Here is a 25,449-nt window from a genome sequence, read left to right as displayed (position 1 = left end):
AAATAACTAGCTTACCTGTTCTTCAGGTCACGAGATGATAGCATCAGTTATAGCAGCTCCTTACCCAAACATCAGGTCATGTGATGATAGCGTCAGAGTTATAGCAGCTCCTTACCTGAACATCAGGTCATGAGATGATAGCATCAGTTATAACAGCTCCTTACCTGAACATCAGGTCATGTGATGATAGCATCAGTTATAGCAGCTCCTTACCTGAACATCAGGTCATGTGATGATAGCGTCAGTTATAGCAGCTCCTTACCTGAACATCAGGTCATGTGATGACACTCAGGCAGGAGTTTGCCAACAACAAATATCACATTTCCATCTACTATTGGGGCTGACTGGAAATCAGACTTATTCATTTCCATCCGCAGCACAGCGAGATCTCCATACCCCAGAGACTGAAGTAACACGACCACAGGTCAATGACCCCGATAATAACTGAGGAGAGCCAATATTCCAAAGAGCAAATATTCCTAATAGGCAGCAAACCAAAAGGGCAGGCATCTTAAGTTACAGGTTAGAGAATCTCCATCACTTTAATAATATGAAGTTTTCAACACTTTGTCAAGCTGGGTCTTAAAGGATCAAAGTGATTCTGCATCAACAACATGACTAGGTAACTCATTCCATACCCTCACTATTCTCTGTGTGAGGAAGTATTTCTTTCCCCCTATTTCCACTTAATTTCCAGCTGTGTCTTCTGGTCTTAACTTTGTCAACTCATTTTAAGATTTTAAAGGCTTACATGTCCCCCCTGATTCTTCTTTGTTCCAGGCTAAATAGACTCATAGCATTTCTTTGTAGCTCTTTCCTGGTATTAGTCTGGTTGCTCTTTGCTGGACTCTCTCCAGGGCGTCAAGTCCGTTTTGTACTGACCAGAGTAGGACACAGTACTCTCAGTGTGATCTCGCTAGTGCATTGTACAACATCACCACAACCACCTTGGATTTGTACTCTTTTTATAGCTATATACCAAAGCATTCCATTTGCCTTTGACCTAAGTGTAATCTAGGAATAAAAAATCATAGGCAAGCTTTTTCCTACCTTGTGCCTTACTTTTGTTGGTCAGTATACGTGGTCAATATACAGTTTCTGTCTTGTAAAAGATGCACGTACATAGAATGAAAAACCTTTTAATACTTCAACCAGGTTATTGTTTACAAAAGAAAACATTTCAGACCTAATGTGCAGAAGAGCTTCAAAGGACACCGTCATTGCTAGATACATCTTTATTGTTATGATACATTGTTGGAAAGGTATCTTTATATAACTGGATTATTATTATTTGTTTATTTAGCAGACGCCTTTATCCAAGGCGACTTACAGAGACTAGGGTGTGTGAACTATGCATCAGCTGCATTGTCACTTACAACTACGTCTCACCCAAAAGACGGACCACAAGGAGGTTAAGTGACTTGCTCAGTGCCACACAATGAGTCAGTGGCTGAGGTGGGATTTGAACCGGGGACCTTCTGGTTACAAGCCCTTTTCTTTAACCACTGGACCACACAGCCTCCTATTGGGATTAGCTTCAAACTCCTTAAGGTGTTTACCAAGGGACACAGTCAAGCCCCTCAACATTGATCATAATCCAACTTGAATTACAATCCAGTATAATACATGTAAAACCAATGCAGACACTGAAACATACAATATACATGGTTTCACAAAACACAGGGGAAAAACTATACAACACTTTAACATTTATATATATATATATATGATTCTTACGAGGCTAAAAAAGGTATTTAAATAAGATACAGTCTTTCTTTAGCTGTTACAAAAACGGTGAAAACTCAAAAGCAGCAATCTGTGAAAGGAAGCCCAAAAGGAATTCTTGTGATTCATCCAATACGTCTTCGTCAGGCGGTTTGCTGGCTTCATATTCCAGGTGCAAACTGTATATCCCATTAGATGCATTGTTAAATATGAAGTCCACTTATGTACACAGAAATGGCTATACACCAAGGAGCATGCCCATGAAGTCAGACCCACTTTGTATTGTGATGGGTGCGCCTGCTCCGTTATCCACAAATATAGAAGTGTATTGTCCAGCCTGGAGAACAGGAAAAGATGTACCCGTTAGTAACTGCAACAGTCAGATAGAAAATTAACATGCACTGTGAATATGAAAGCAAGGGATGCTGTTTGGCACAAGGCAAGGCCACATGCCATTAACTAGCCTGGGCCTGAGGACTCTAGACCATGCAGTGTGTTATTACCCTTAGAAAATGCCACATCCCACCCTTCCCCACCCCTCTCAAAGTGAAGGGGATGTCCAGCCAATCAGGCAGCGTGATTCTGTAAGTTCCAAGCCGTGCTAGTATGGTGACCTATCTGCACAGGATGGAACACTTGTTGGCCAAAGAGATTGCTCTCTCTATTCTTGCCATTTTAGAAAGTCATTAAACAAATAAATAAACCAAAAACCTATGGCATGTCACATGTTCCTATTGATTATTGTTTGATTGATTGTTTTTACCCTACAGATTTTGCTGTTGGGTGGTGAGATCAGACAGCCTGCATTAGTTTTCTTTGCACAGTATCTTTTTGTCAAACTGATTTATAAATTATGCCATACAAAGGAATATCATAATGTTTTCCTCTGAATAGACATATTTGTTTGCATATTTAAATTTGGCACAACACAATTCGTTTGTTATTTTATTGTACCTTAACTAATGACTATTTTTAGACTACTTATATATCATATCAAAGTGTAACGTTGATGCCAAGTAAAGACATTATTATAAATGTACAAAAGAACCCATATTTTCTGGTAAACATTTTGGGGTAGATGTACTGAGGGCCAGTCGCAGTGCAAACATACCGCAATTTGCATTTTCATTACAACAATTCGCAAAGTGCTCATTTTGTCGTATGTACTAAGAAAAAATATGTTAATGAAGAGAGACGCAATATACAAATTTAAATATTATTTGCGTCATCTTAGCTAGATCTCTAGCGAGAGTTTTGGGATATTTTTTCAAATAAAATAGCAGGAGTTGAGTTGTGGTTTGCTGCAGCAGAGAGTGCCTGAAGGATAACGTCTATACATGCAAGGGTGCAAGAATCAAAATAACATTGTTTTTGTTAAATGTAAATGTCATCTGTACAATGTATTCATCATTTTACTACTGTTAATATACTGTTATATATGTAAAAAAATAGTTTAATCCGATCAGATTCTAAACTGGGGCCCCAACCTTCACCCCCAAAAAGCTTTTCATAATCATACAGTAGCCCCTCGCTAAACCGGACATGTTTGTCCGACATAAGGAGCTGTCGGGTTTAAAAACAATACAATAAAATCACACACATACATTTACAGTTCTCTGTATTTTAAATATAAATCATTGCACTGAAAACACTAATGTGTTTTGGGTAGGCTACACATTACATTATGTAAAAATATAAATCTGTACAGTAGGCCTATACAGTATAAAGTACAGTAGTAAAATCAAATGAACACCTAGCACACTTTTTTTGTACTTTAGCCTACTGGTAACACAAACAAAATCATGCTGCTGCATTATACACATTGGAGTACAATGTGAATAAAAGATTACACCGTGTAACAATTTTTTTTTTTTTTTTGGTTCCTGGGTAGTAAGTGTTATTTCCTAATTGCTTATGCCTCAAAAGTATAGAAAATGGCTATTATTCCCCACAAACTTTGCTTTTGTGACCAGGACAGTGATATTTTGAAATTTACCTATTTTCCAGAACATTCCAGATAGATTCAGTAATGAGTAATATAAATAGTAGTATAAATACAGGGGCCTTAAGCCCACCAGTTCAGTTTAGTTCCAGCTGCCTAAGTGGATACATATCTGCATTTTTCTGAGATGGCATCAAGGTCATAGGAGACTTCAAAATGGTGGCATTCCTGATGGGTCTCCAAGGTGGTTTTACCAAGTTTCCCTGCTATCTTTGCCTTTGGAACAGCAGGGACACCAAGGCGCACAACCACAGGCGGGACTGGCCACAGCGGACCGAGTTCTCTGTGGGGAGGAACAACGTCAAGTGGGAGCCACTGGTGGACCCCCGGAAGGTGCTGATGCCACCACTGCACATCAAATTGGGCCTTATGAAACAATTTGTCAGAGCTCTAGATAAGGAGTCGGCAGCCTTCAAGTACCTTCAAGACTTCTTCCCTAAGCTGTCTGAGGCAAAGGTCAAAGCCGGTGTCTTCGTCGGACCACAGATAAAGAAGATCCTGGAGTGCAATGAATTCCCCAAGAAGCTCACTAGTAAGGAGAAAGCGGCTTGGAACAGCTTTGTCGCAGTGGTTCGGGGCTTCCTGGGCAATCACAAGGCCGAAAACTATGTGGAGCTGTTTGAGACTGGTGAAGAACTACGGCACAATGGGCTGTAGGATGTCCCTCAAAGTCCATATCCTTGATGCTCATCTTGATAAATTCAAGGAGAACATGGGAGAGTACTCGGAGGAGCAAGGCGAGCGCTTCCACCAGGATATACTGGACTTTGAACGCCGCTACCAAGGACAGCATAACGAGAACATGATGGGAGACTACATTTGGGGGCTGATTCGTGAAAGTGATTTACAGTATAATCGTAAATCTCGAAAAACTACTCACTTCTAAATCTTTTGTAGTCATTTTTGTATTACTTTAGTATAAATACATGTTAATTTGGATTCATATGTTGTTTTTTTCTGACTTTATGTGAACAAAAAGACACAAATTTGCCCGTTTTCTCATTGGAAATAGGTAAATTTCAAAATATCACTGTCCTGGTCACAAAAGCAAAGTTTGTGGAGAATAATAGCCATTTTCTATACTTTCGAGGCATAAGCAATTAGGAAATAACACTTACTACCCAGGAACCAAAAATTGTGTTACATTAAATTGAAAACTAAATGATTTTAGGGTTTTTTATTTTATTTGAATTATTATTATTATTTTTAACTTGCTCTACTTAGTAGCCTAGACAATTAACACACAATAGATCATGGTCCGATACAGATGGCACATGTGTGCAGTCTATTGCGCCCAACACGCTGGGAAAACCAGAAATGTCATAGAAATTTGTTTTCAAGGCTTGTAATTACACCCTGACTTCAGTGAAGATTAGGTATTTGGGTGTTCGTCTCAAATACAGTGAGCACAACTGGCAACACGAGAAAAAGCGGACTGGGAAATGCCAGCAACAATTGCGACTGTTTAAAACGTGCTTTCAAAAGTTCTTAACAAATTGATGCAATTGTAAGTGTCGCAACTGCCCGCAGCTTTAGTACAACTCATTACAATATTTTTGATCCCTCATTTGCACTATCTCCACCCTGTTTTTGCGAATTTTTGCAGTAAAGCCCAGAATTACATATTCATTTAAGGCTAAAGCGCAAATAAGAACTGTTGCTGCAAAGCATTTGTTAAAATGATGCTGACAGCGTTGTGTTTGTTTAGTACATTTCACATTATACTTCCTTCTGGTTTGCATGTGGTTTGCAACGATCGTGACAGATGCAAGACTTTAGTACATCTACCCTTTTGTGTCCTGAAACATCCTACCTGCAATTCCAGTAATCCGTGCACATACACTGAAACATCCTACCTGCAATTCCAGTAATCCATGCACATGTACTGTGAAAATTTTACTGTTGCTCTCCAGTCCAACTATTATTTCTAACGACCTGAAAGGAAAATAAAAAAAGTAACAGTATTATTAATTCATTTATTTTAAAACAGTTTTAAGAAACCATCACATCTTGGAAATGTGATAAACAATTAAGGTTGTAACATACACTGCCTACCAACTTCATAAGAACCTGTAATTAGTATTGGGTTGGGACACCATTTGTCCTGATCACAGCCTTACAACGATGTGGCATAGACTCCACAAGGCCCTGGAAGGTGTCTGGAGGGATATTAATACATGCAGTCATAAATAATTCACACAATTGTGACAAATGTGTAGATCAGCTCAAACACGGCTGAATGGGTTGAGATCTGGGGATTGCGGTGGCCATGGTAGACTCTGCTAGGCTCCTTCATTTGTGATAGGAGCGAAAGAAAACTACATGCATGTAAACTCAAACTGCCCGAAAGGTACCACCAAAATAATGTGACAAAAAATGAGACTCATTTTTAGTTTTGCATGTAAACCAAACCTATGTGCCCCACATTGTGGTGCACCAGTATCTGACTGCAATTGGGTCTGCTGTATACGTGCCTGGTCCATAAGTGTAGCTAACAAAATAGTTCCATGAATGTTCTGCTCCATACACATCCATTTAGGTCTCCAATGCACAGTTTTAAAGGAAACCTGTTTAAGCAAACGTATTTTCATTTTAAAACATGATATCTGGTCCTATTATTTTGTTCTGAAATTAGTGTCTTTGTAGAACCACTGTACTTGAAATTAGTGGTAAATATTTCCTACCTAAAGGGACTAGGAAAGCCAATAGTCTGTTAAGTGCCTTTAGAAATCCCCAACACAATCTTGAGCCATAATTGCCTCTCATTTGCAGACGTTTCCTATTACCAAGGGTGGAATTGCCCTTTTCCCAGCTTAGGCAGTAAATCAGCAAAGGCAGAATGAAACATTCACAATTATAACCCTCCAGCCCTCACTGCTTTATAACTACTTCAAGTTTATAGACCTTTTGATTGGAACCAAATTGTAGACATTTCAATCACTGGACTTTTAAAAGACAGCTTTAACCATGAGCCATTAAAATAACCGCGTGTGAGTATGGACGCAACAGCTTCAATCAGAAAGCTATCACACTGTAGTCATGGTTATATGGAAACATGTCTAATGGCAGAAAAAATATCTCGTTGGGTGTGGTTTTAACACAACATAGATTAAAAACGCTTTGCTTCAATCTATATTAAAGTACCTGTAGACTTTTGATTTGAACAATGGTTCACTGTCACAAGCCAAGTCTTGACAAGTCTCCTGTGCAGTAGATAACTGGATTAGGAAAGATGGTCAGCGCTCCTCTCAAGGGAAACATCTCATTCACTCTTCTAATTTTGAAAAAAAACAACCAAACCAAAAACTTCCACCTGAAAGTGTCACAGAACTCCCTGCATTGTTTACAAGGAACACATTACGTAACCTTTGCTGTATCCTTCATTGTCCACATAGCAGTCATTTTTTTTATAAAACTTGCAAGGTTTTCAGACAGGAAATCTGTTGTATCATTAATATAAGTGGTAGTACATTCATTGCTCAATTTTGATGGCAAAGTTCCTGTTTCTTTTGTTTAAAAAAGTATTTTCACATTCTGAATGCTTTGTAGATAAATAGCGTCTCATTTTTGCAGGATTAAAAACATACCGCAATTTGCATTAATGGAAAGAGCCCCAGTATACTAATTTAAATATCTGTTGCGTCTTCTTATCGAGATCTCTATTGCGAGAGTTGTGCTGCATTATTCAAATAAAGAGTGTGAGTTGAGTTGTGGTTTGCTGCAGAAGAGGGTGCCCGAAGGATAAGATCTATACATGCAAGGGTCCAAGAATCAAAACAACATTGTTTTTGTTAGGAGGTGTTGGGTTTAAAAAAATACAATAAAATCGCACACACATATATTTATAGTGCTCAATGTATTTTAAATGTAGAAATCATTGCGCAGAAATAACACTAATGTGTTTTGGGTAGGCTACACATTACATTATGAACAAAAATATAAATCTGTACAGTAGGCCTACACAGTATACAGTACAGTAGTAAAATCAAATGAACACCTAGCCCACTTTCTTTTTACTTTAGCCTGTAGGCTACCGGTATGGTAACACAAAATAAATCATGCTGCTGTTATTATTAACTTGGCAGCCTAGACACTTTACACAAAATAGATCATGGTGCTGCATTGACAAGTTATGATACTTACAGGAGGACAGTCAATTCTCATTAATACGAATTTCAAAGGACCAGCAACAAATTGTGCATTATACCATTCATATTATCATTAGTAGCCTATAAGCTAAATGTATACTGTCTGTTTTTATTTAATTTAGTCAGGGGTGTAGTGCTAAATTGTGCACAATTACAAACCACCTGCACATTAATAGAATAGGTGTGTTTCCTATTCCTATACAGATGTTCAGAATGAGCTGGAGGGGTTAGCGGCACATGTGTGCAGTCTATTGCTCCCAACATGTTGGGAAACCTTCCCAAAACCTTTTAGGGAAAAATAGGTATTTGGCTGTTCGCCTCGAGCACAACTGGCAACACATGAGAAAAAGTGGACTGTGAAATGCCAGCAACAACTGTGACTGTTTAAAACATGCTTTCAAAAGTTCTTAACAAATTGATACAATTGTAAGTGTCGCAACTGCCTGCAGCTTTTGTACATCTCATTATAATATTTGTGAACCCTCATTTGCTCTATCTCTGCCCCCTTTTTGCGAATTTATGCAGGAACGCCCATAATTACATATTCATCTACGCTTGAACCGCAAACAGAAACTGCTGCCGCAAAGAATTCCCTAAAAAGTTGCAAATAGCATTGTGCTTGTTTGGTACATTTCACCCAAGATTTCCGACTCGTTTGCAACTGGTTTGTGACTATAGCGACAGGCACAACACTTTAGTACATCTACTCCTAAGAGTTTTGTTTGACAAAACCTCCTGACAAATAATGCACTGGGGCTTGGGTCTTCCTCGTATCCAGTAAATGGAAATACCAGTGCTGGTCCCCGCAACCGTTACCTTGTGTAGCAAAATAATCTATCAATTTCTAACACACCTTATTGCACTCACTGAGTCGCCAACTTTGCTCAATTACAGATAAAAAACGCACCAGAAGACAAGGTGTGGGAAGCAATTTAATGTTTGGAGAGTGTACAGGATGTTACATACCACTTCTGGTGGGCTGTGATGTGGAAATGAAATGGGATTGGTGGTGCACAGTCGATAGGATTTATAGCATTTTAAATATGTCAGAACAGACTGTACACATTATTTCCAGAAGTAGTGGTGAGAGAATTTCCTTGTGTCTTGTGAGATATTAAACTTGGCTGAATAAAAGCCATCTGATAACATGGAGCTGAAATCGGTCACTCACACTACCATACCTGTCAACAGTGAGTTTTCAAAATAAGGGAGCGTTTGTAAACTGAAATCTTAGTGGCCTGAATTGAAGTGAATACCTTCACAAAACAAAGCCATACAACTATTTCACTTTATTAAGGAAAAATACAAACATAAAAACAACCATGAGATGTTTCACAATCCAATTCTCTCTTGGCCCCTGTGGTTCTTATTGCACTGTAGTTGTAGGCGTCGCATTTGGCAGCAGCCAGTGCTTTGTAAACATGTCCACTGTAGTTGATTCTGCACGACAGCAAAGCACACACAGTAGATGATGTTACTTTCATCACACAACACACCTAAAGGCTGAGTTTGGTACTGCACATTGACCTCATCATCAAAGGACAAGCTACAGCACCTACTTTATAACAAGAAAAAACATTACATTCAATAAGTCCATCATAAAAAATATATATTAAAAAAGAACCAAAATGCATAACAATGTGGTATTGCAACATTATTCATTACACATGTGGTGGATCAGTAATACCACTGTCAGTAACATTTCATTGTCATCTGTCTTCTATTTTAAATTAACACACTATTGCGCTTTAAAAACACATGTTATTAATCAATCTGAATTTCTAAAGCAATGTTGATGCTGAAATTGTAATAGAAACGCTTATCTTTCACTATGTGTGTGGATTTTAGACTTTCCTGCAGAATACTTCAATGTGTGGGTCTGGGAACATGTCTACAACAGATTTGCTGAACCAGTCACAACATGTATTTGTATCTTTCTTGATCTCTGTTCTTCCTTTGGCAGTGAAAGATGTTATTGAAGCGCTGGTTTTCTGAGTGTCACTGGCTTTTCAGTGTTTGTGTGATCTCTCGTGCTTACCACAAACATCATCACTCTTGCATCCATGTCCCACTGTTAAAACCAGTCCTTAATAGTTTACAGAAAGTATGTCGTTTTCCAACGTTGCTTAGGATTATGCTGTGGTCCAGAAGCTTGACATGTGGACCAATGTATGTATATATATATATACAGACATGCTCAAATTTGTTGGTACCCTTACAGCTCATTGAAATAATGCTTCATTCCTCCTGAAAAGTGATGAAATTAAAAGCTATTTTATCATGTATACTTGCATGCCTTTGGTATGTCATAGAATAAAGCAAAGAAGCTGTGAAAATAGATGAATTATTGCTTATTCTACAAAGATGTTCTAAAATGGCCTGGACACATTTGTTGGTAAGAAAAGATAATAAATAATTGGATTATAGTGATATTTCAAACGAATTAGTTTCTTTAATTAGTATCACACATGTCTCCAATCTTGTAATCAGTCATTCAGCCTATTTAAATGGAGAAAAGTAGTCACTGTGCTGTTTGGTATCATTGTGTGCACCACACTGAACATGGACCAGAGAAAGCAAAGGAGAGAGTTGTCTGAGGAGATCAGAAAGAAAATAACAGACAAGCATGGTAAAGGTAAAGGCTACAAGACCATCTCCAAGCAGCTTGATGTTCCTGTGACAACAGTTGCAAATATTATTAAGAAGTTTAAGGTCCATGGAACTGTAGCCAACCTCCCTGGGCGCGGCCGCAAGAGGAAAATCGACACCAGAGTGAACAGAAGGATAGTGCGAATGGTAGAAAAAGAACCAAAGATAACTGCCAAAGAGATACAAGCTGAACTCCAAGGTGAAGGTACGTCAGAGTCTGATCGCACCATCCGTCGCTTTTTGAGCGAAAGTGGGCTCCATGGAAGAAGACCCAGTAGGACTCCACTTTTGAAAGAAAAACATAAAAAAGCCAGACTGGAATTTGCTAAAATGCATATTGACAAGCCACAATCCTTCTGGGCGAATGTCCTTTGGACAGATGAGTCAAAACTGGAGCTTTTTGGCAAGTCACATCAGCTCTATGTTCACAGACGAAAAAATGAAGCTTTCAAAGAAAAGAACACCATACCTACAGTGAAACATGGAGGAGGCTCGGTTATGTTTTGGGGCTGCTTTGCTGCACCTGGCACAGGGTGCCTTGAATCTGTGCAGGGCACAATGAAATCTCAAGACTATCAAGGCATTCTGGAGCAAAACGTACTGCCCAGTGTCAGAAAGCTCTGTCTCAGTCGCAGGTCATGGGTCCTCCAACAGGATAATGACCCAAAACACACAGCTAAAAGCACCCAAGAATGGATAAGAACAAAACATTTGACTATTCTGAAGTGGCCTTCTATGAGTCCTGATCTGAATCCTATCGAACATCTATGGAAAGAGCTGAAACTTGCAGTCTGGAGAAGGCACCCATCAAACCTGAGACAGCTGGAGCAGTTTGCTCAGGAAGAGTGGGCCAAACTACCTGTTAACAGGTGCAGAAGTCTCATTGAGAGCTACAGAAAACGTTTGATTGCAGTGATTGCCTCTAAAGGTTGTGCAACAAAATATTAGGTTAGCGGTCCCATCATTTTTGTCCATGCCATTTTCATTTGTTTTCTTATTTACAATATTATGTTGAATAAAAAATCAAAAGCAAAGTCTGATTTCTATTAAATATGGAATAAACAATGGTGGATGCCAATTACTTTTGTCAGTTTCAAGTTATTTCAGAGAAAATTGTGCATTCTTCGTTTTTTGTGGAGGGGTACCAACAAATTTGAGCACGTCTGTATATATATATATATATATATATATGTATATATATATTGTATATATATACTGTATATAAACATATATATATATATATATATATATATATATATATATATATATATATATATATATATATATATATATATGTTTTTGTTTTTTTTTACCAGACCAGGAAGGCTTATCACACTCGCTGTAGATGACCAACTACTGAATACACATGCCTGCCACAGGGCTCCCCTTTGATTGGTGGAGATTTTTTTTACAGCACGTTCACAAAAAAAAGTCACAGTTTTGAATTTATACTTTTTAATTCCAAAAACATTTAAATAAATCTTTACTTAATTAAACATGTCTGCTAAAACAGTATCTCATTTACAGTAACTCGTTATAGCATCTACAATGTAACTGCAGCAACTTGGAGAACAACAAAGAAGGCCTTCTAATCAGCTACAGTATTTATCGTTCTTATATGGCCCTTAATTTTAAGAACCAGTAAACTTTTATGATAAGCATTTGCTGTCTCTCAGCTTTAAAGCTATGGTTCACAACATAACACAGTGGAACAGTCACAGTACTACCATGCAGTAATTGTAGGGCAGTATTGCCACGTGTGAAATCTTTAAAAGTAAGGCCCAAACGAAAATGATTTTATTTGCTTCAAAATAATTTCAAACTGGTTAATAGATTAACAAGCACTGGCAAAATCAGCTCAGTTTTATACGGTGCAAAATGATTTAATGTTTTGTTTTGTTTCTGGACTTTGCGATACCTGCACGATGCCTGCATTAATAGTTGTATCTACAACGTATCGACAATAACAATCAACAAGTCTGACATAAACAATTTTGGCTGTTAATTAAACCTTTGTAAAAAAACAAAACAAAACAAAACACAAAAATGCTTAACATAAAAAAGAACAGTCCTACTACAGTAGCAGGCAGTTTACACTGCCTCTGGGTTTCTGATTGCATCATCAATTCCAGATTTTTTAAATCCATTGATGGAAATATCCGGTCTACTTTTAATGTTTTCAAGGAAATTAAATTCATTACTGCCATTCTCATATCCACTTTGATATCTGACACATTATCCCTTGTCCAGCACTTCTTTAATCTGTTCTGTATACCAGTCTGATAGAGGGCGGGATCGCTAGGAGTACGGTATGCAACCCTCTGATTGGTGGAAGTATTATTGGCGATCCAATCAAAATAGCCATTCTGACAATAAGATTCCATTGTGCTCTCTTTACTGTAAATAGTGGAAACTAATCACTTGCTAACCCTGAGGAAAGCAGTGGGATTTAACCGAGGTCAAGACACCATGGCTTTCACTGTCAATTCCTCACAATATCACCAGGGTGGCAGGGAGGGCAGTAATTACACTGCATAGTATCCAGCTAAGCCACTGCTCTCCTTTGGAAGCTCAGCAAGCCAACTATTAAAAGAACACAAAAATTAGACCGCCCCATTAGGTTATCAGTACAGATGCAATGGGCATAATCACATTTTCCAGTTTATTCATTGGCACAGAAGCTGTGCCACATTTCAGGTTTTCCACAGTATCGCTTTCCCTATTCACATGTATTGAGGAGCATTTCAGGAATGCCAGATCCTTCTCACCCCATTTTAAATCCTAAAGCATTCACGTTCCTCATTGATAGATATAAAACGGCTCTGTGACATAAGAACATAAGAACATAAGAAAGTTTACAAACGAGAGGAGGCCATTCAGCCCATCTTGCTCGTTTGGTTGTTAGTAGCTTATTGATCCCAGAATCTCATCAAGCAGCTTCTTGAAGGATCCTAGGGTGTCAGCTTCAACAACATTACTGGGGAGTTGGTTCCAGACCCTCACAATTCTCTGTGTAAAAAAGTGCCTCCTATTTTCTGTTCTGAATGCCCCTTTATCTAATCTCCATTTGTGACCCCTGGTCCTTGTTTCTTTTTTCAGGTCAAAGAAGTCCCCTGGGTTGACATTGTCTATACCTTTTAGGATTTTAAATCAGTATTACGTTTGCTATTTTCCAGTCTGTCGGTACAACCCCTGTGTCAAGAGACTGTTGCATGATCTTGGTTAGCGGTTTGTAAATAACTTCTTTCATTTCTTTGAGTACTATTGGGAGGATCTCATCTGGCCCAGGGGATTTGTTTATTTTAAGAGCTCCTAGTCCCTTTAACACTTCTGCCTCTGTTATGCTAAAGTTATTTAAAATTGGATAGGAACAGGTCGACATGTCGGGCATGTTGTCCGTGTCCTCCTTTGTAAAAACCTGTGAAAAGTAATCATTTAATATATTTGCTATTTTTTTTTCTTCATCTATGATTTTGCCATTTGTGTCTCTTAGACATTCAACCTCCTCTTTGAATGTTCTCTTGCTGTTATAATATTGGAAAAATATTTTGGAATTGGTTTTAGCCCCCTTAGCAATATTGATTTCTATCTCTCTCTTGGCCTTTCTAACTTCCTTTTTGACTTGTGTTTGCAGTTCCAAGTACTTTTTCTGTGTACTTTGTTTTTGGTCCCTTTTAAATGCTCTGTAAAGTGCCTTTTTTCGCTGAATATTTTTTTTTAATTGATCTATTAAACCATTTTGGCCATTTTGTTTTAGATTTAGATTTGTCTACTTTTGGGATGTAATTGTTTTGTGCCTCTAGTACTACATTTTTAAAAAACAGCCATCCTTTTTCTGTGGATGTTTTCTCTATTTTACTCCAATCTACTTCTGTTAGTCTCCGTTTCATACCTTCATAGTTTGCTTTTCTAAAATTGTAAACCTTAGCTTTAGTCATTACTTTTGGGGATTTAAAAAATATTTCAAATGAGACCATGTTGTGGTCTGAGTTTGCCAATGGTTCTCTGACCTCTGTTTTAGTTATTCTGTCTTCATTATTTGAAAAGACTAAATCAAGGCATGCCTCCCCTCTAGTCGGTGCCTTGACAAATTGCGTTAGGAAGCAGTCATTTGTCATTTCCACCATTTCAATTTCGTCCGTCGTGCCCCCCATCGGGTTTTCCCATTTTATACGGGGGAAGTTGAAATCCCCCATTAGTATGGCTTCTCCTTTTCTACACGCATTTCGAATGTCATTGTACAACAGATTATTTTGCTCAGCATCTGAATTTGGCGGTCTATAGCATGCTCCTATTATTATGCCCTTTGAATTTGTGTCCATTATTCTGACCCATATTGATTCTGCATTGTTTTCTTTGTCCTGATTTAACACCTGGGCTTGGAGACTATTTCTTATGTATAGCGCTACCCCTCCGCCTCTTCTGTCCTGCCTGTCTTTCCTATACAGTGTGTACCCACTAATATTATATTCGTCTCCATCACTCTCAGACAACCAAGTTTCTGTAACACCTATCACATCGTAGTTACTTGTTAGTGCAGTAGCTTCAAGTTCTAACATTTTGTTTCTGAGACTTCTAGCATTAAGATAAATACATTTAATAGTGGTCTTACCTGAGTTGTTGACCTTGCTTCATTGCAAGATTGCATTGAGGCTGTGCCCTAGTCATAGAACTTAGAGAATAACTACTTGCACTAAGTGACCCACTAGATTGAAATAGCAGTTGAAATTGTCTTTTTAATAAATATGTACACTTCCTTCATTCGAAAGAAAGATAATTGCTGCACGGGATGTAAGTGGGTGTGTGTAGGACAAGTTATTTAAAATGTATAATTGTATTTAGGCATGGGAATTGCACTTCACTTCACGTGCATTTAAAGTATTTAATAATATGTGAGCACGGGGTTGCACAGATTTAGTTCACGTGCTGGGATTCAAGTGAATAATTAACTGGTAATTGAATCCCAGCACAATTGTATATATAGGTGCATGTTTCATTCACCCGGGGTTGTGTGTTCAGAGCGAAAGAACGGGAGAGAGAGAGGAGGTAAAATCAATAATAATAGTAAAAATAAATAACTGCCAATGGTGCTGGAAGCACCAGCACCGTACTTGTTTTGTGTTTAGTGTTCGTGCCCTGTTTGTTAGTGTATGTTCGTTTTGTTTGTCTATTTATTTTGGCCGCAAGTGCCGTGTGCTGTTTTCTGTTTAAACCTTTTATTTGTTTCATTAAAACATACAGAGCGCTGCAGTATCTCAGTTTCAACCACAGTACTGCCTGTCTGCGTGTGGGTTTCTTTCTGGCCTGACGTCACCCCTACAGCCATCCTGTTCACAGGGCCTTATTGCATTTATAATCCAAGTCAAACACTGGATTTGAAAAAAAAAGCTTACAATCATGTCTACGGCAAAAGATGATTTGTTTTTTTATTAAATATCCTTACGCCAAAGTATTTCCATTTATAACTTTGAACTACACACTAAGTTAAGCTGAGTAAATTCATTTAATTGAAACATGCAAAAGTAAAAATCTTTATTTTTGATATTGTGTACATTGCCATTGAAAAGATACACCAGGGGGTGGAGTTGAGACAACACTGTTTTTTTTCCTCTCAGTACAAGACACTGAGCAGAACAAACGGCAAATATATTCTCGGATTTCAATATTTTTTAAAGTTCTGTGTCGGAGAGGGGTGGATAATGTATAGAAGTGTCTTTTTGTGTTTTCTGTAGTGTTTACAAACCGCTAAAAATATTTTATTTCAAGTGACGAGGTCGGGGGGAGTGTTTATATTGTTTTGTTTTAGTTTAAACAGCGGTTTATTCCAGCTCGGAGACTGATGTATCTTGAAATGTTAGTCTTCTCCTTGTGCATGGTTCCAGGAGCGGGATGCCTTGTTCAGTAAGGCTAGCGCTTGCCCTGTGTGGCACCTTTTATTTGTAGTTTTTATACTGTGTTTCATTTTGCCTTTTGTACAGTCTACTGTATGTGTCCTCTGTGCGTTACCATCGCTGGTCACATGACCCATTTGTTTACTTTCTGTTTTTTGTGTGTTAATAAATCCTGCGCGCCTGAGCAGCGTTTCAACTCCAACCTCCATGTCTCTCTGTCTTGCATATCAGCGGTTACCCACACACATGACACAAGTACCCTGTCACAGGTATGCATTTTCCACAGTTGAGACAATTTCTTTTTTGTTTCAGCCAGTCCTGAAAGACAACGATTAAAAGAAAGGGTACTTTTTTCCGTTTTGCCAGACCTGGATTATATATATATATATATATATATATATATATATATATATATATATATATATATATATATATATAACCCCTATCCATAGGTGGGGAAGCAAATCACACAGTGGATGTTCTCATGAACACCTATTCTTATTAAAAGGAACATCAAAGTAACAGAAGGCTCTATAAATTCTATGTAATGCCTTACACAAGCTACTCACCCTCACTGCTCCCTGCATTGGAACATTTATCACACCTAAAGGACTATGATCTCATCTTTGTAACGTGATGGTAAACCCAAGCATTTCTGATTAAGTTGGCTTAGGTCATAGCTCAGCCTCATGTCTTCTATGTAAACTATTAGGATAAGCCCTCGAGAGACAAAACAAGCTCTCCAAATTGGCTACAAGTCATTTTTATGTGAAGTGTTTTTATCAAGCTGATGAAACAACACTTTCACCAGAAAAAAAAACTATTATCTGAACAAAAGTCTTCCAAGCATATTGCTAACCCCCTTTGTTAAAGTGTATCTACCAGCAGCTTGTCTCTGTTCTACAAAGTGCCTGACTGGAATAAGAACTCTTTGAAACTGAGGGAGGCATTCGGTTTGAAGGGTGATGATAACCCTTAGGCGCTCAGAGCAGCCTGCTCAAACAATGGTTTTCTTGATGAGAGGTGAAAGTTAATACTTTTTCATGTTTTGTTTTAGTGTTGCATCATAAGGATATTTAATAACACCTTGACGTGACTATGTGTAAATACCCAGAGCATATATACCTGACATTGTCTAATGACTCTGTCAGCTCACAGCTTTACTGTCAGATCAAGCATATTAAAGATGGATTTTCTCACAATTTCACAAACCTCTTTTTTTTTATTTAATCGTCACCAATTTTTTTTTTTGGTATTTTCTCCCAATTTGGAATGTCCAATTATTTTTTTTAAGCTCACCGCTACCACCCCTGTGCTGACTCGGGAGGGGCGAAGACAGACACACGCTGTCCTCCGAAGCGTGTGCCGTTAGCCGCTTGCTTCTTTACACACTGCAGGCCCACTATGCAGCCACCTCAGAGCTGCAGCGTCGGAGGACAACGCAGCTCTGGGCAGCTTACAGGCAAGTCCGTAGGCGCCCGACAGAAACTGAGGCATGTGTAAAGACAAATTCCTTCTTGTGTGCTCCTGAAATTTATGAATGATCAGCTGCCCTGTTCTAGCAATCTTTCCAGGCCATTCCTGAGAATTTATCTCAATAATCTTGTTCCAGATTAAATTAAAAAAATATAAATAAATACAAATAAAATTGCAGTAAATGCAATTGTAGTAAAATTCTCAGGTAACACAAAAATGCATTACCACTAAATGCTCCAGATATGTGGACGGGTATAAAGACAGACTGCACCCTATATCTCCAGAATCCGATAATCTCAGTAATTTATGCTAAATAATGTTAGAACCAAGTTTCATGACAACTGGATAAGCGATTCTGCAATAATGTGTGACATATACGTAAGTACGATCGCATCGAAAGGTGGGGGGTAATAACTAAGTGATATGCTGTATAATTAAAGAAATACATTGCTTTCACCAGCAAAAGATCTTGTGTTTTCTTTTTGACATGGTCAAACTAGGATGGAGCTTGCAAGTTCAGAATGTGTTTTTAATAAATGCATGCATTAATAAACCCTTACTATAGCAGCGGGTTATCATTTTTGTTTTAAAAGTTTCTTTTAATAATTTGAGATTTCCTTCCCAGGTAAACTAAGGCTTCTGCTTGGCAAACAATTCCAAGTTGGTAGGAATTGAGCACACCATGTCATTAAAATACCTTGGAATGTGTTGAAAGCTACAGGTTTAATCTAGACAACAGTGGATCTGAATAATGCTTTCGCCCAGAGCATTAAAATGTGGTTGAAGGTTTAAAAACCAGAAAAACAGTGCGAGTGAGTGCTTGGTGTGAATCGGGAGGGCCTTATTTTAATGATCTCAATGGCGTCAGTCTGCCGGCGTCTAGGACAATTGCACAGACCCCAGTCCCCTGGAAAGGCTTGCATCTGGAACACCATGCTGAGGTGGGAATGTACTCTGAAAGGGTGTTAATTGGTGCAGGAGTCACATTGCAATCTCATCCGAGCTTTGTGTGTGGCACAGAGCAATAACAATCAATCATGCTTTGAAATGTTAAATTACCAGCATATTTCAATTCACTGTAATACAACCTGGCTCTATGAGTCTTGAATATCCGTCTCTGTGCTTTTCACATATTGGTATTTTGGTTTTACAACAATCTTTGTGCTAAGATGCTTAGAGAAACCTCCTTCAAAAAACAATGTAATGACATGATTCATCTGGTGTGTGCTCAGTGGGGATTTTTTAATGAGTTATCATAGACCAAACAACATTATCTGAATTAAAATGTTGAACACCTAAATTATAATAAATACATGCTTCATTATTAACTGATCATTAATAAATATATGTTTGGGTATATTGAAGTAATTTGTAACTTAGATAAATAATTCCATAACATTTACACACCATGCACATCCATTTACTATTCAGGTCTCCTCTGTGTATTTACATTTTAGAACATGATATCTGGAACTACACTAGGTTAAATAATGATCTGTTTGCAGGCTTTCTGATAGTCATGCACTTTCATTGTCACCTGCAGAGTGAATCTGCCCTCCCCCTTCATGACCTACTGCTCATAACCAACCAGCTGGCTGATACATCTGCTGAGCACTAACTTATACAAAGGTAAGAACGCTTCATTATGTCTATTTTTACTGTCATGATGGTCGTGTCGTGTTGAGTTGGGGGGGACTCCTCCCATGTGTATGATGCGTATGACACCCCCCCCCCCACCCCCCCCCCCCCCCGAAACAAGCGTCCCGCTGAACAGTTTCCAAATGTTGGCAAAAGTATGCAAAGGTCATGTTTTAAAATAAAAAATACATATTTGCAAATTAATGAAACTGCACATTTGAGACCTACATAGTTTTGTTTTGTAATATCCTTTGGCGAAATATTAATTTGTAGTTTTGTAGGTAGGATTGATGTACTTTGTTGGCTGCAACCTCTTTAGTGATGTAGGAAACAGTGGTAGATCTTAACACTGACACACTTTAACCTTCTATTATGTCTGGTGGAGTTGTCCCCAGGACTGATTTATAGACCTACTTATAAGAATACAATGAAACAAGGTCTGTGAAAGATGAGAAACTGCATTGCAGCCCAGTCTCTCTCGCTCATTTTACATCGGGAGACTATTCCTCATGGCTTTCATATAACCGGTAAAAACACAACTAGGCACTGCAGCCGAAAAGTTAAACACACAGGCTGAGCACTAGCATCATTGCATTAGTATTGTATTATAATGCTGCCTAATAAAAGCAGCAGTAATACAATGTTTTATCATCCTATTCATAGCTCTACTAATAATCGGTTTATTTGAATTCAGTTAAAGTGATAACTGTGTTTTGATAATGGTTTGGAAGGAAATTGTCAGCAACACAGAATACAAGTTTTAATGTCTCAATTTATTAGCAGCTGGATTCTCAAAGTCGATATTTACAGTTTCTTTTGTAAAAACTTTACATGTGTAATAATTATTCATTTGCAATGGAATGTGAACTGGTGTCATAGACCCAATAACATACATGTTGAAATAACATGTTTTAATGTTTTGCTCTATGTATTTGGAGCCAGTGTGATAAATGATTTGATCAAATGATTTGCACGCTGTTTCAATAATTCCATTACATTTTTAAACATCAAGGAATTACCAACTGGAATGTGTGCCCTTCAACCTAAGCTCTAACGCACTTAAGGATAATTGGCTTGTTTTTCTGTCTCCTTTTGTCTATTTTTTCCTTTTCTAAATCGGAGCTGTCTGCAAGATCACACCTCCTGCCATGACCCTGTAATAATACAGAGAGACCTCTCTCCAGCTTAAATACTCAGATACATAAAGCCAACATTCCTTGGAGATCTTCAGTGGATAAGAAGATTATATTTAGAACTCTATACTTCCTCGTCCATGTGTATTTACTGTAGTGTATTCAGAACTCTACTGGCTTGTCCACGTGTATTTACTGTAGTGTATTCAGAACTCTACTGGCTTGTCCACGTGTATTTACTGTAGTGTATTCAGAACTCTACTTGCTCGTCCACATGTATTTAGCTGTAGTGTATTTAAAACTCTACTTGCTCATCCACGTGTATTTACTGTAGTGTATTCAGAACTCTACTGGCTTGTCCACGTGTATTTAGCTGTAGTGTATTCAGAACTCTACTTGCTTGTCCACATGTATTTAGCTGTAGTGTATTCAGAACTCTACTTGCTCGTCCACATGTATTTAGCTGTAGTGTATTCCGAACTCTACTTGCTCATCCACGTGTATTTAGCTGTAGTGTATTCAGAACTCTACTTGCTTGTCCACGTGTATTTAGCTGTAGTGTATTCAGAACTCTACTTGCTCGTCCACATGTATTTAGCTGTAGTGTATTCAGAACTCACTTGCTCGTCCACATGTATTTAGCTGTAGTATATTCAGAACTCTACTTGCTTGTCTACGTGCATGTTGCTGGTACTAAACAATATGGCAACCCATGGGTCAGAGGTGAAGGTGCAAGATTACCGGTCACAGGAACACATCTCAAGGTTAAAGGTACTTCCTTTTAAAAACCTGGTTAGTGTTTTACACAGGAAATGGATCCATACAAGGTAAAACAGACAACACGCTTCACAGCTAATAAATATTAGTCAACCTAGACTAAAAGACACATTCATACTTTTTTTCTTGTAATTATGGTGCATGAAGAGAACGTTTTGATACTATTAAGCTTTAGAGTACATATAGCTACACTAGGACCAGGACATGTTAATGGTTAAACTCTGGTGTGCCAGCGGTACTTATAGGTTAGACCGAATTCTAAGAACTACTTTGAGGCAACAGGGGAACTTTTAAAAAAAGACACCAGGATGTGACAAACAGAAAATTATAACAAGTGGATCTATACAAGAAGATTACTTGAGTTGACTTCCATGTTTATCTTTAAATTCTTCAAATGTAAAAAAAAAAAAATGTTAAGTGCTGATTTGGCAGAAAGGCTAGACTACCACATTCCAATTATAGCCTGAAAACTGACAACTCTGCAAATCATTTGGGTAAGCAACTTGTTCATCCACTATGCCATCCAAAAAACAATGAAACCACAACAATGCCCGATTGTTATACCAGCAATCACCCATCCGTTTAAGTCATCATTTGAAGTCACGTCTGGCTCATGTGACACTCTGAAGATCAGGTGATTGAAAGCTAAGATGCTTTGATCATGCTCTTTGCACGTTCTTTATGAAGTTTGTCTTGTAATGGAGAGTCTCGGGGATTCGAAATCACGCATTATTATTTGTCCCTTTGTGGTAATTGTGATTACTGATGACATCATGTCTAGAAACAGCAGACAATAGTGGTGCAATGATGCATTAATATCACAACACGTATCGTTGTGAGACACGAGGAGTAGCAGAGTGTCTTCATCCAGCCCAAGACAAGACAGTACCCCCAGCGACACACACCCTTCAGTGCTTTACTGCCATTATACAATAGTTATGAGGGAGGCCATTTGAAATGAAAAACAACTAACACACCCATCACATAGACCACTGATAGGAATAGCAGGACAGTTTTATTAGAAAAGCAGCACTTACGTGTACCGGTGGCACAGGGACTCAATGCAGATCAGCACTCTCACATTGTCTCTCGCTCGCAGCTGGCCTTTGCTTTTTAACTCACTGTGGTCTATTGGAAACAACAACAGATATATACCAGTTACACCCTTTAGCAACAGTGACGTTTGGAGCAAGGTATAACAGCAAGCACCTCTTAACAGTTTACCACAGTACATTTGTATGGTAAATTTGCAGTTTCCCGTTTTTTTCATGTTTATATTATAAGAGTAGCACCGAATAATCGACTAGTCGACTGGACAAGTGACAGTCACCCTCATTTATTAATATATCGTTTATAAAAATACATATATAGAATCTGTTTTCAGTGACACATCTGTCACCTGCTTCATAATAAAAGATAATCATTAATAAATAAATGACAGTTATACTTTTGTTAGTGCTTGGCTGAACATGGGTTACCATCATATACTTGTATTAAAGAAAGGAGAGAAGCACTGCAGTCCAGGAGAATGTAGGTTAATTACCCAATGATTTCAGTTTCCCCATGGTTATACAAGGCATTACCAAGGATTTCCATGGTCTGCTTCATTTGCAGGAAATAGGCCTACACTGTGCTTGATTAGAGGGAGCCACCGAACACTTAGAAACACACAACGGAAGTTAGAAGCCTGAGATTCCAACCTGTAGACAGGCCTCCAGAATAAAACCCTTTTAAAGGAGGTTTAGTTTAGTAGAAGCACACAGAATGTGACCAGTAGTGATTCAGCGTGTTTGGCTCTCACATGGTTTGAGGCACTTGGGATATATTAGGCATAAATACCTCATAAATACACAAGTCTGTTCCCATAGCCAAGTGGCGGCGAAGAGGCTTAATAGAATTTCACATGCAGGGTCTCAGGGGGCAACACTGCTGGCAATGCCTCTCTTTACATTGCTCTTCCACTGAAGGGACCAATCCAATACTAACTTAGTAGGATTCAGCTCCAAACTAGCCTACTCATTATAGCATACCCAGAGCATAGCCTACTCATTATAGTATACCCAGAGCATAGCCTACTCATTATAGCATACCCAGAGCATAGCCTACTCATTATAGCATACCCAGAGCATAGCCTACTCATTATAGCATACCCAGTCAAGGTTGCCACATGTATATCACATGTATATCATACCTCCAGAGCCTAGGGTAGTCTGTGGTGTAATATAAAGTATATTGATATACCAAGAATCCATATTGATTCCATAATTACTTCATCCCAAGTCAATGGGTCTCAAAGCCTTTCCCTCCAAAGAGTAATTTTTTTCAAAGTGAAAAAAAAAAAAAACCTAACTTACTTAAAGTGTTTTAAGTTACATTTCTACTGTGTTTCATGTCTAGTTTTGTAACTTTTTGTTCTTCTCTGGAAAAAAAAGATAATTTGCTGTTTGGAAAGAAAGGCTTTGAAATCAGCCCAACAGCATAACATTAACACCCCAGTTTATGCACTGCATTACTTTAGGTGATTTGTATTTAAGGGATAGTGGCATGTTACAAGGTAATAAAGCAACTCCCCAGGTCAATAAGTCATTATTTGAATGAAGAAGTTTCATTATTAGTAAGAAACATGCCATTATTACAATTATTTATGTACCTCTGTTTGTCTGAAATAATCAGTCTTTAAAGCAGGACTCGGGCGTCCCTGTGAAATGCTTCATCAGTAAGCAGGGGTTTTAGAACAGGTGTCATTAATTAGTGTCATCTGTTCAGTTACTGAGAAATAACAGAACGATTGGCCTCCATAGAAAACAATGGGAGAGCAGTGTCTGGCTGTTGCATAATTTACTATAGTAAAACACCCTAAAAGACCACGTACCCAATTCTACAGTGAAATTAAGCTTTTTACTTCAAATCTTCATTCGCACAATGTTAGCATAAAGGGTTAAGCAATCAGAAGGTGTTTCTGATTCATTTTGAAATTGTAATTGGTGTTTTTTTTCCTTTCAGTAAAAACAAGTGTGCTAATGACAATTTGGAGTAAATAGCTTTGAAAATGTAGCCCATAATGTTTCAGTTTAAGGAGTGAGATACTTGCCGATATGAACATTGGCAGAGAACTGATAGATCCCTGGTACTGGTGCTGTGAAGCGGCCTGTCGATAGATTCATCCCGGTCCCTCGAAGGAATGCACCTTTCGCTGGGGGCTACAAAGAAACAAAGTGCTGTCAAAGAAACAAAGTGCTGCCAATGTATGAGAAATCATTGAGGCCAGCAAGGGTACAGAGCTCCCTCTGCACTTCACCATTCAATAACGCACTCATTCACTGTTAGACCATGTTGACAGTACATTGGAAAAGTCCTATGTGTCTTCAATAATTCACTGTTTTCAATATATATATATTTTTGTGCAAGTCAGACAGCGAAATAAATAGGGAGAAACTACATCTAAACAAGAAGAGATCCAACACACTAGGTGAGCACATTAACATGGAAGTGAGGGCCGAGGGTGCAGGTTACAACAGACAAGACACTGCTGGACCACAGGGAGAAACTAGTAAAGAGGTAGAGACTAGGCAAGTCACAGTGGACAACAAGCTTTAAAATGCCTGTGTTGAAATGCAACATGTATTAAAAACAAACTACTATAGTTAGAAGCTACAGCAGCTGCTGAAAACGATGATCGAGGTTAAACCAATGGACATTGAGGGAGCACAAAACCTGTGCGAATCCATCATGGGCAAGGGGGTCTAAGGAGGTGGCTTAAACTGTAGACATAGAACTCAAGTTTCATGTGTCTTGGTGAACACAAAAACAATGAACATCGTTATTGACAAGGGCACATGGTTTACCGTGTCCGATAAGTACCCTACCAAATGGCTGTGTATTTTTATATGCGATCACAGCCAAAGGACAATGAAATACTTCTATCCAGTCAAAAACATTACATAAACAAAGAAACAGTTGGAGAATATCATCAGCTTGATAATGTTTGGTTACAGCTTCGAAATAACGCA

General features: G+C 38.3%; 1 protein-coding gene across 4 annotated transcripts in view; it reads right to left on the bottom strand.

Annotated features, from left to right (window-relative positions):
- Window positions 1-1,123: 1,123 nt before the first annotated feature.
- The window catches only part of LOC117963781 (adipolin-like), a 57,265-nt gene continuing 32,939 nt past the window's right edge, over window positions 1,124-25,449 (bottom strand). For all 4 annotated transcript variants that reach the window (XM_059002406.1, XM_034904941.2, XM_034904940.2 and 1 more), the window contains 4 exons: window positions 24,531-24,639; window positions 22,477-22,567; window positions 5,584-5,662; window positions 1,124-2,062 (listed from right to left, as the gene is read on the bottom strand). In XM_059002406.1, the coding sequence (XP_058858389.1) occupies window positions 1,964-2,062; window positions 5,584-5,662; window positions 22,477-22,567; window positions 24,531-24,639 (378 nt within the window). In that variant the 3' untranslated portion in view covers window positions 1,124-1,963. The remainder of the gene's footprint in view (window positions 2,063-5,583; window positions 5,663-22,476; window positions 22,568-24,530; window positions 24,640-25,449) is intronic.

The sequence above is a fragment of the Acipenser ruthenus genome, chromosome 27 (genome assembly GCF_902713425.1).
Source record: "Acipenser ruthenus chromosome 27, fAciRut3.2 maternal haplotype, whole genome shotgun sequence".
NCBI classification, from domain to species: Eukaryota; Metazoa; Chordata; class Actinopteri; order Acipenseriformes; family Acipenseridae; genus Acipenser; species Acipenser ruthenus.
This window is presented reverse-complemented; position numbering and strand designations above follow the sequence as displayed.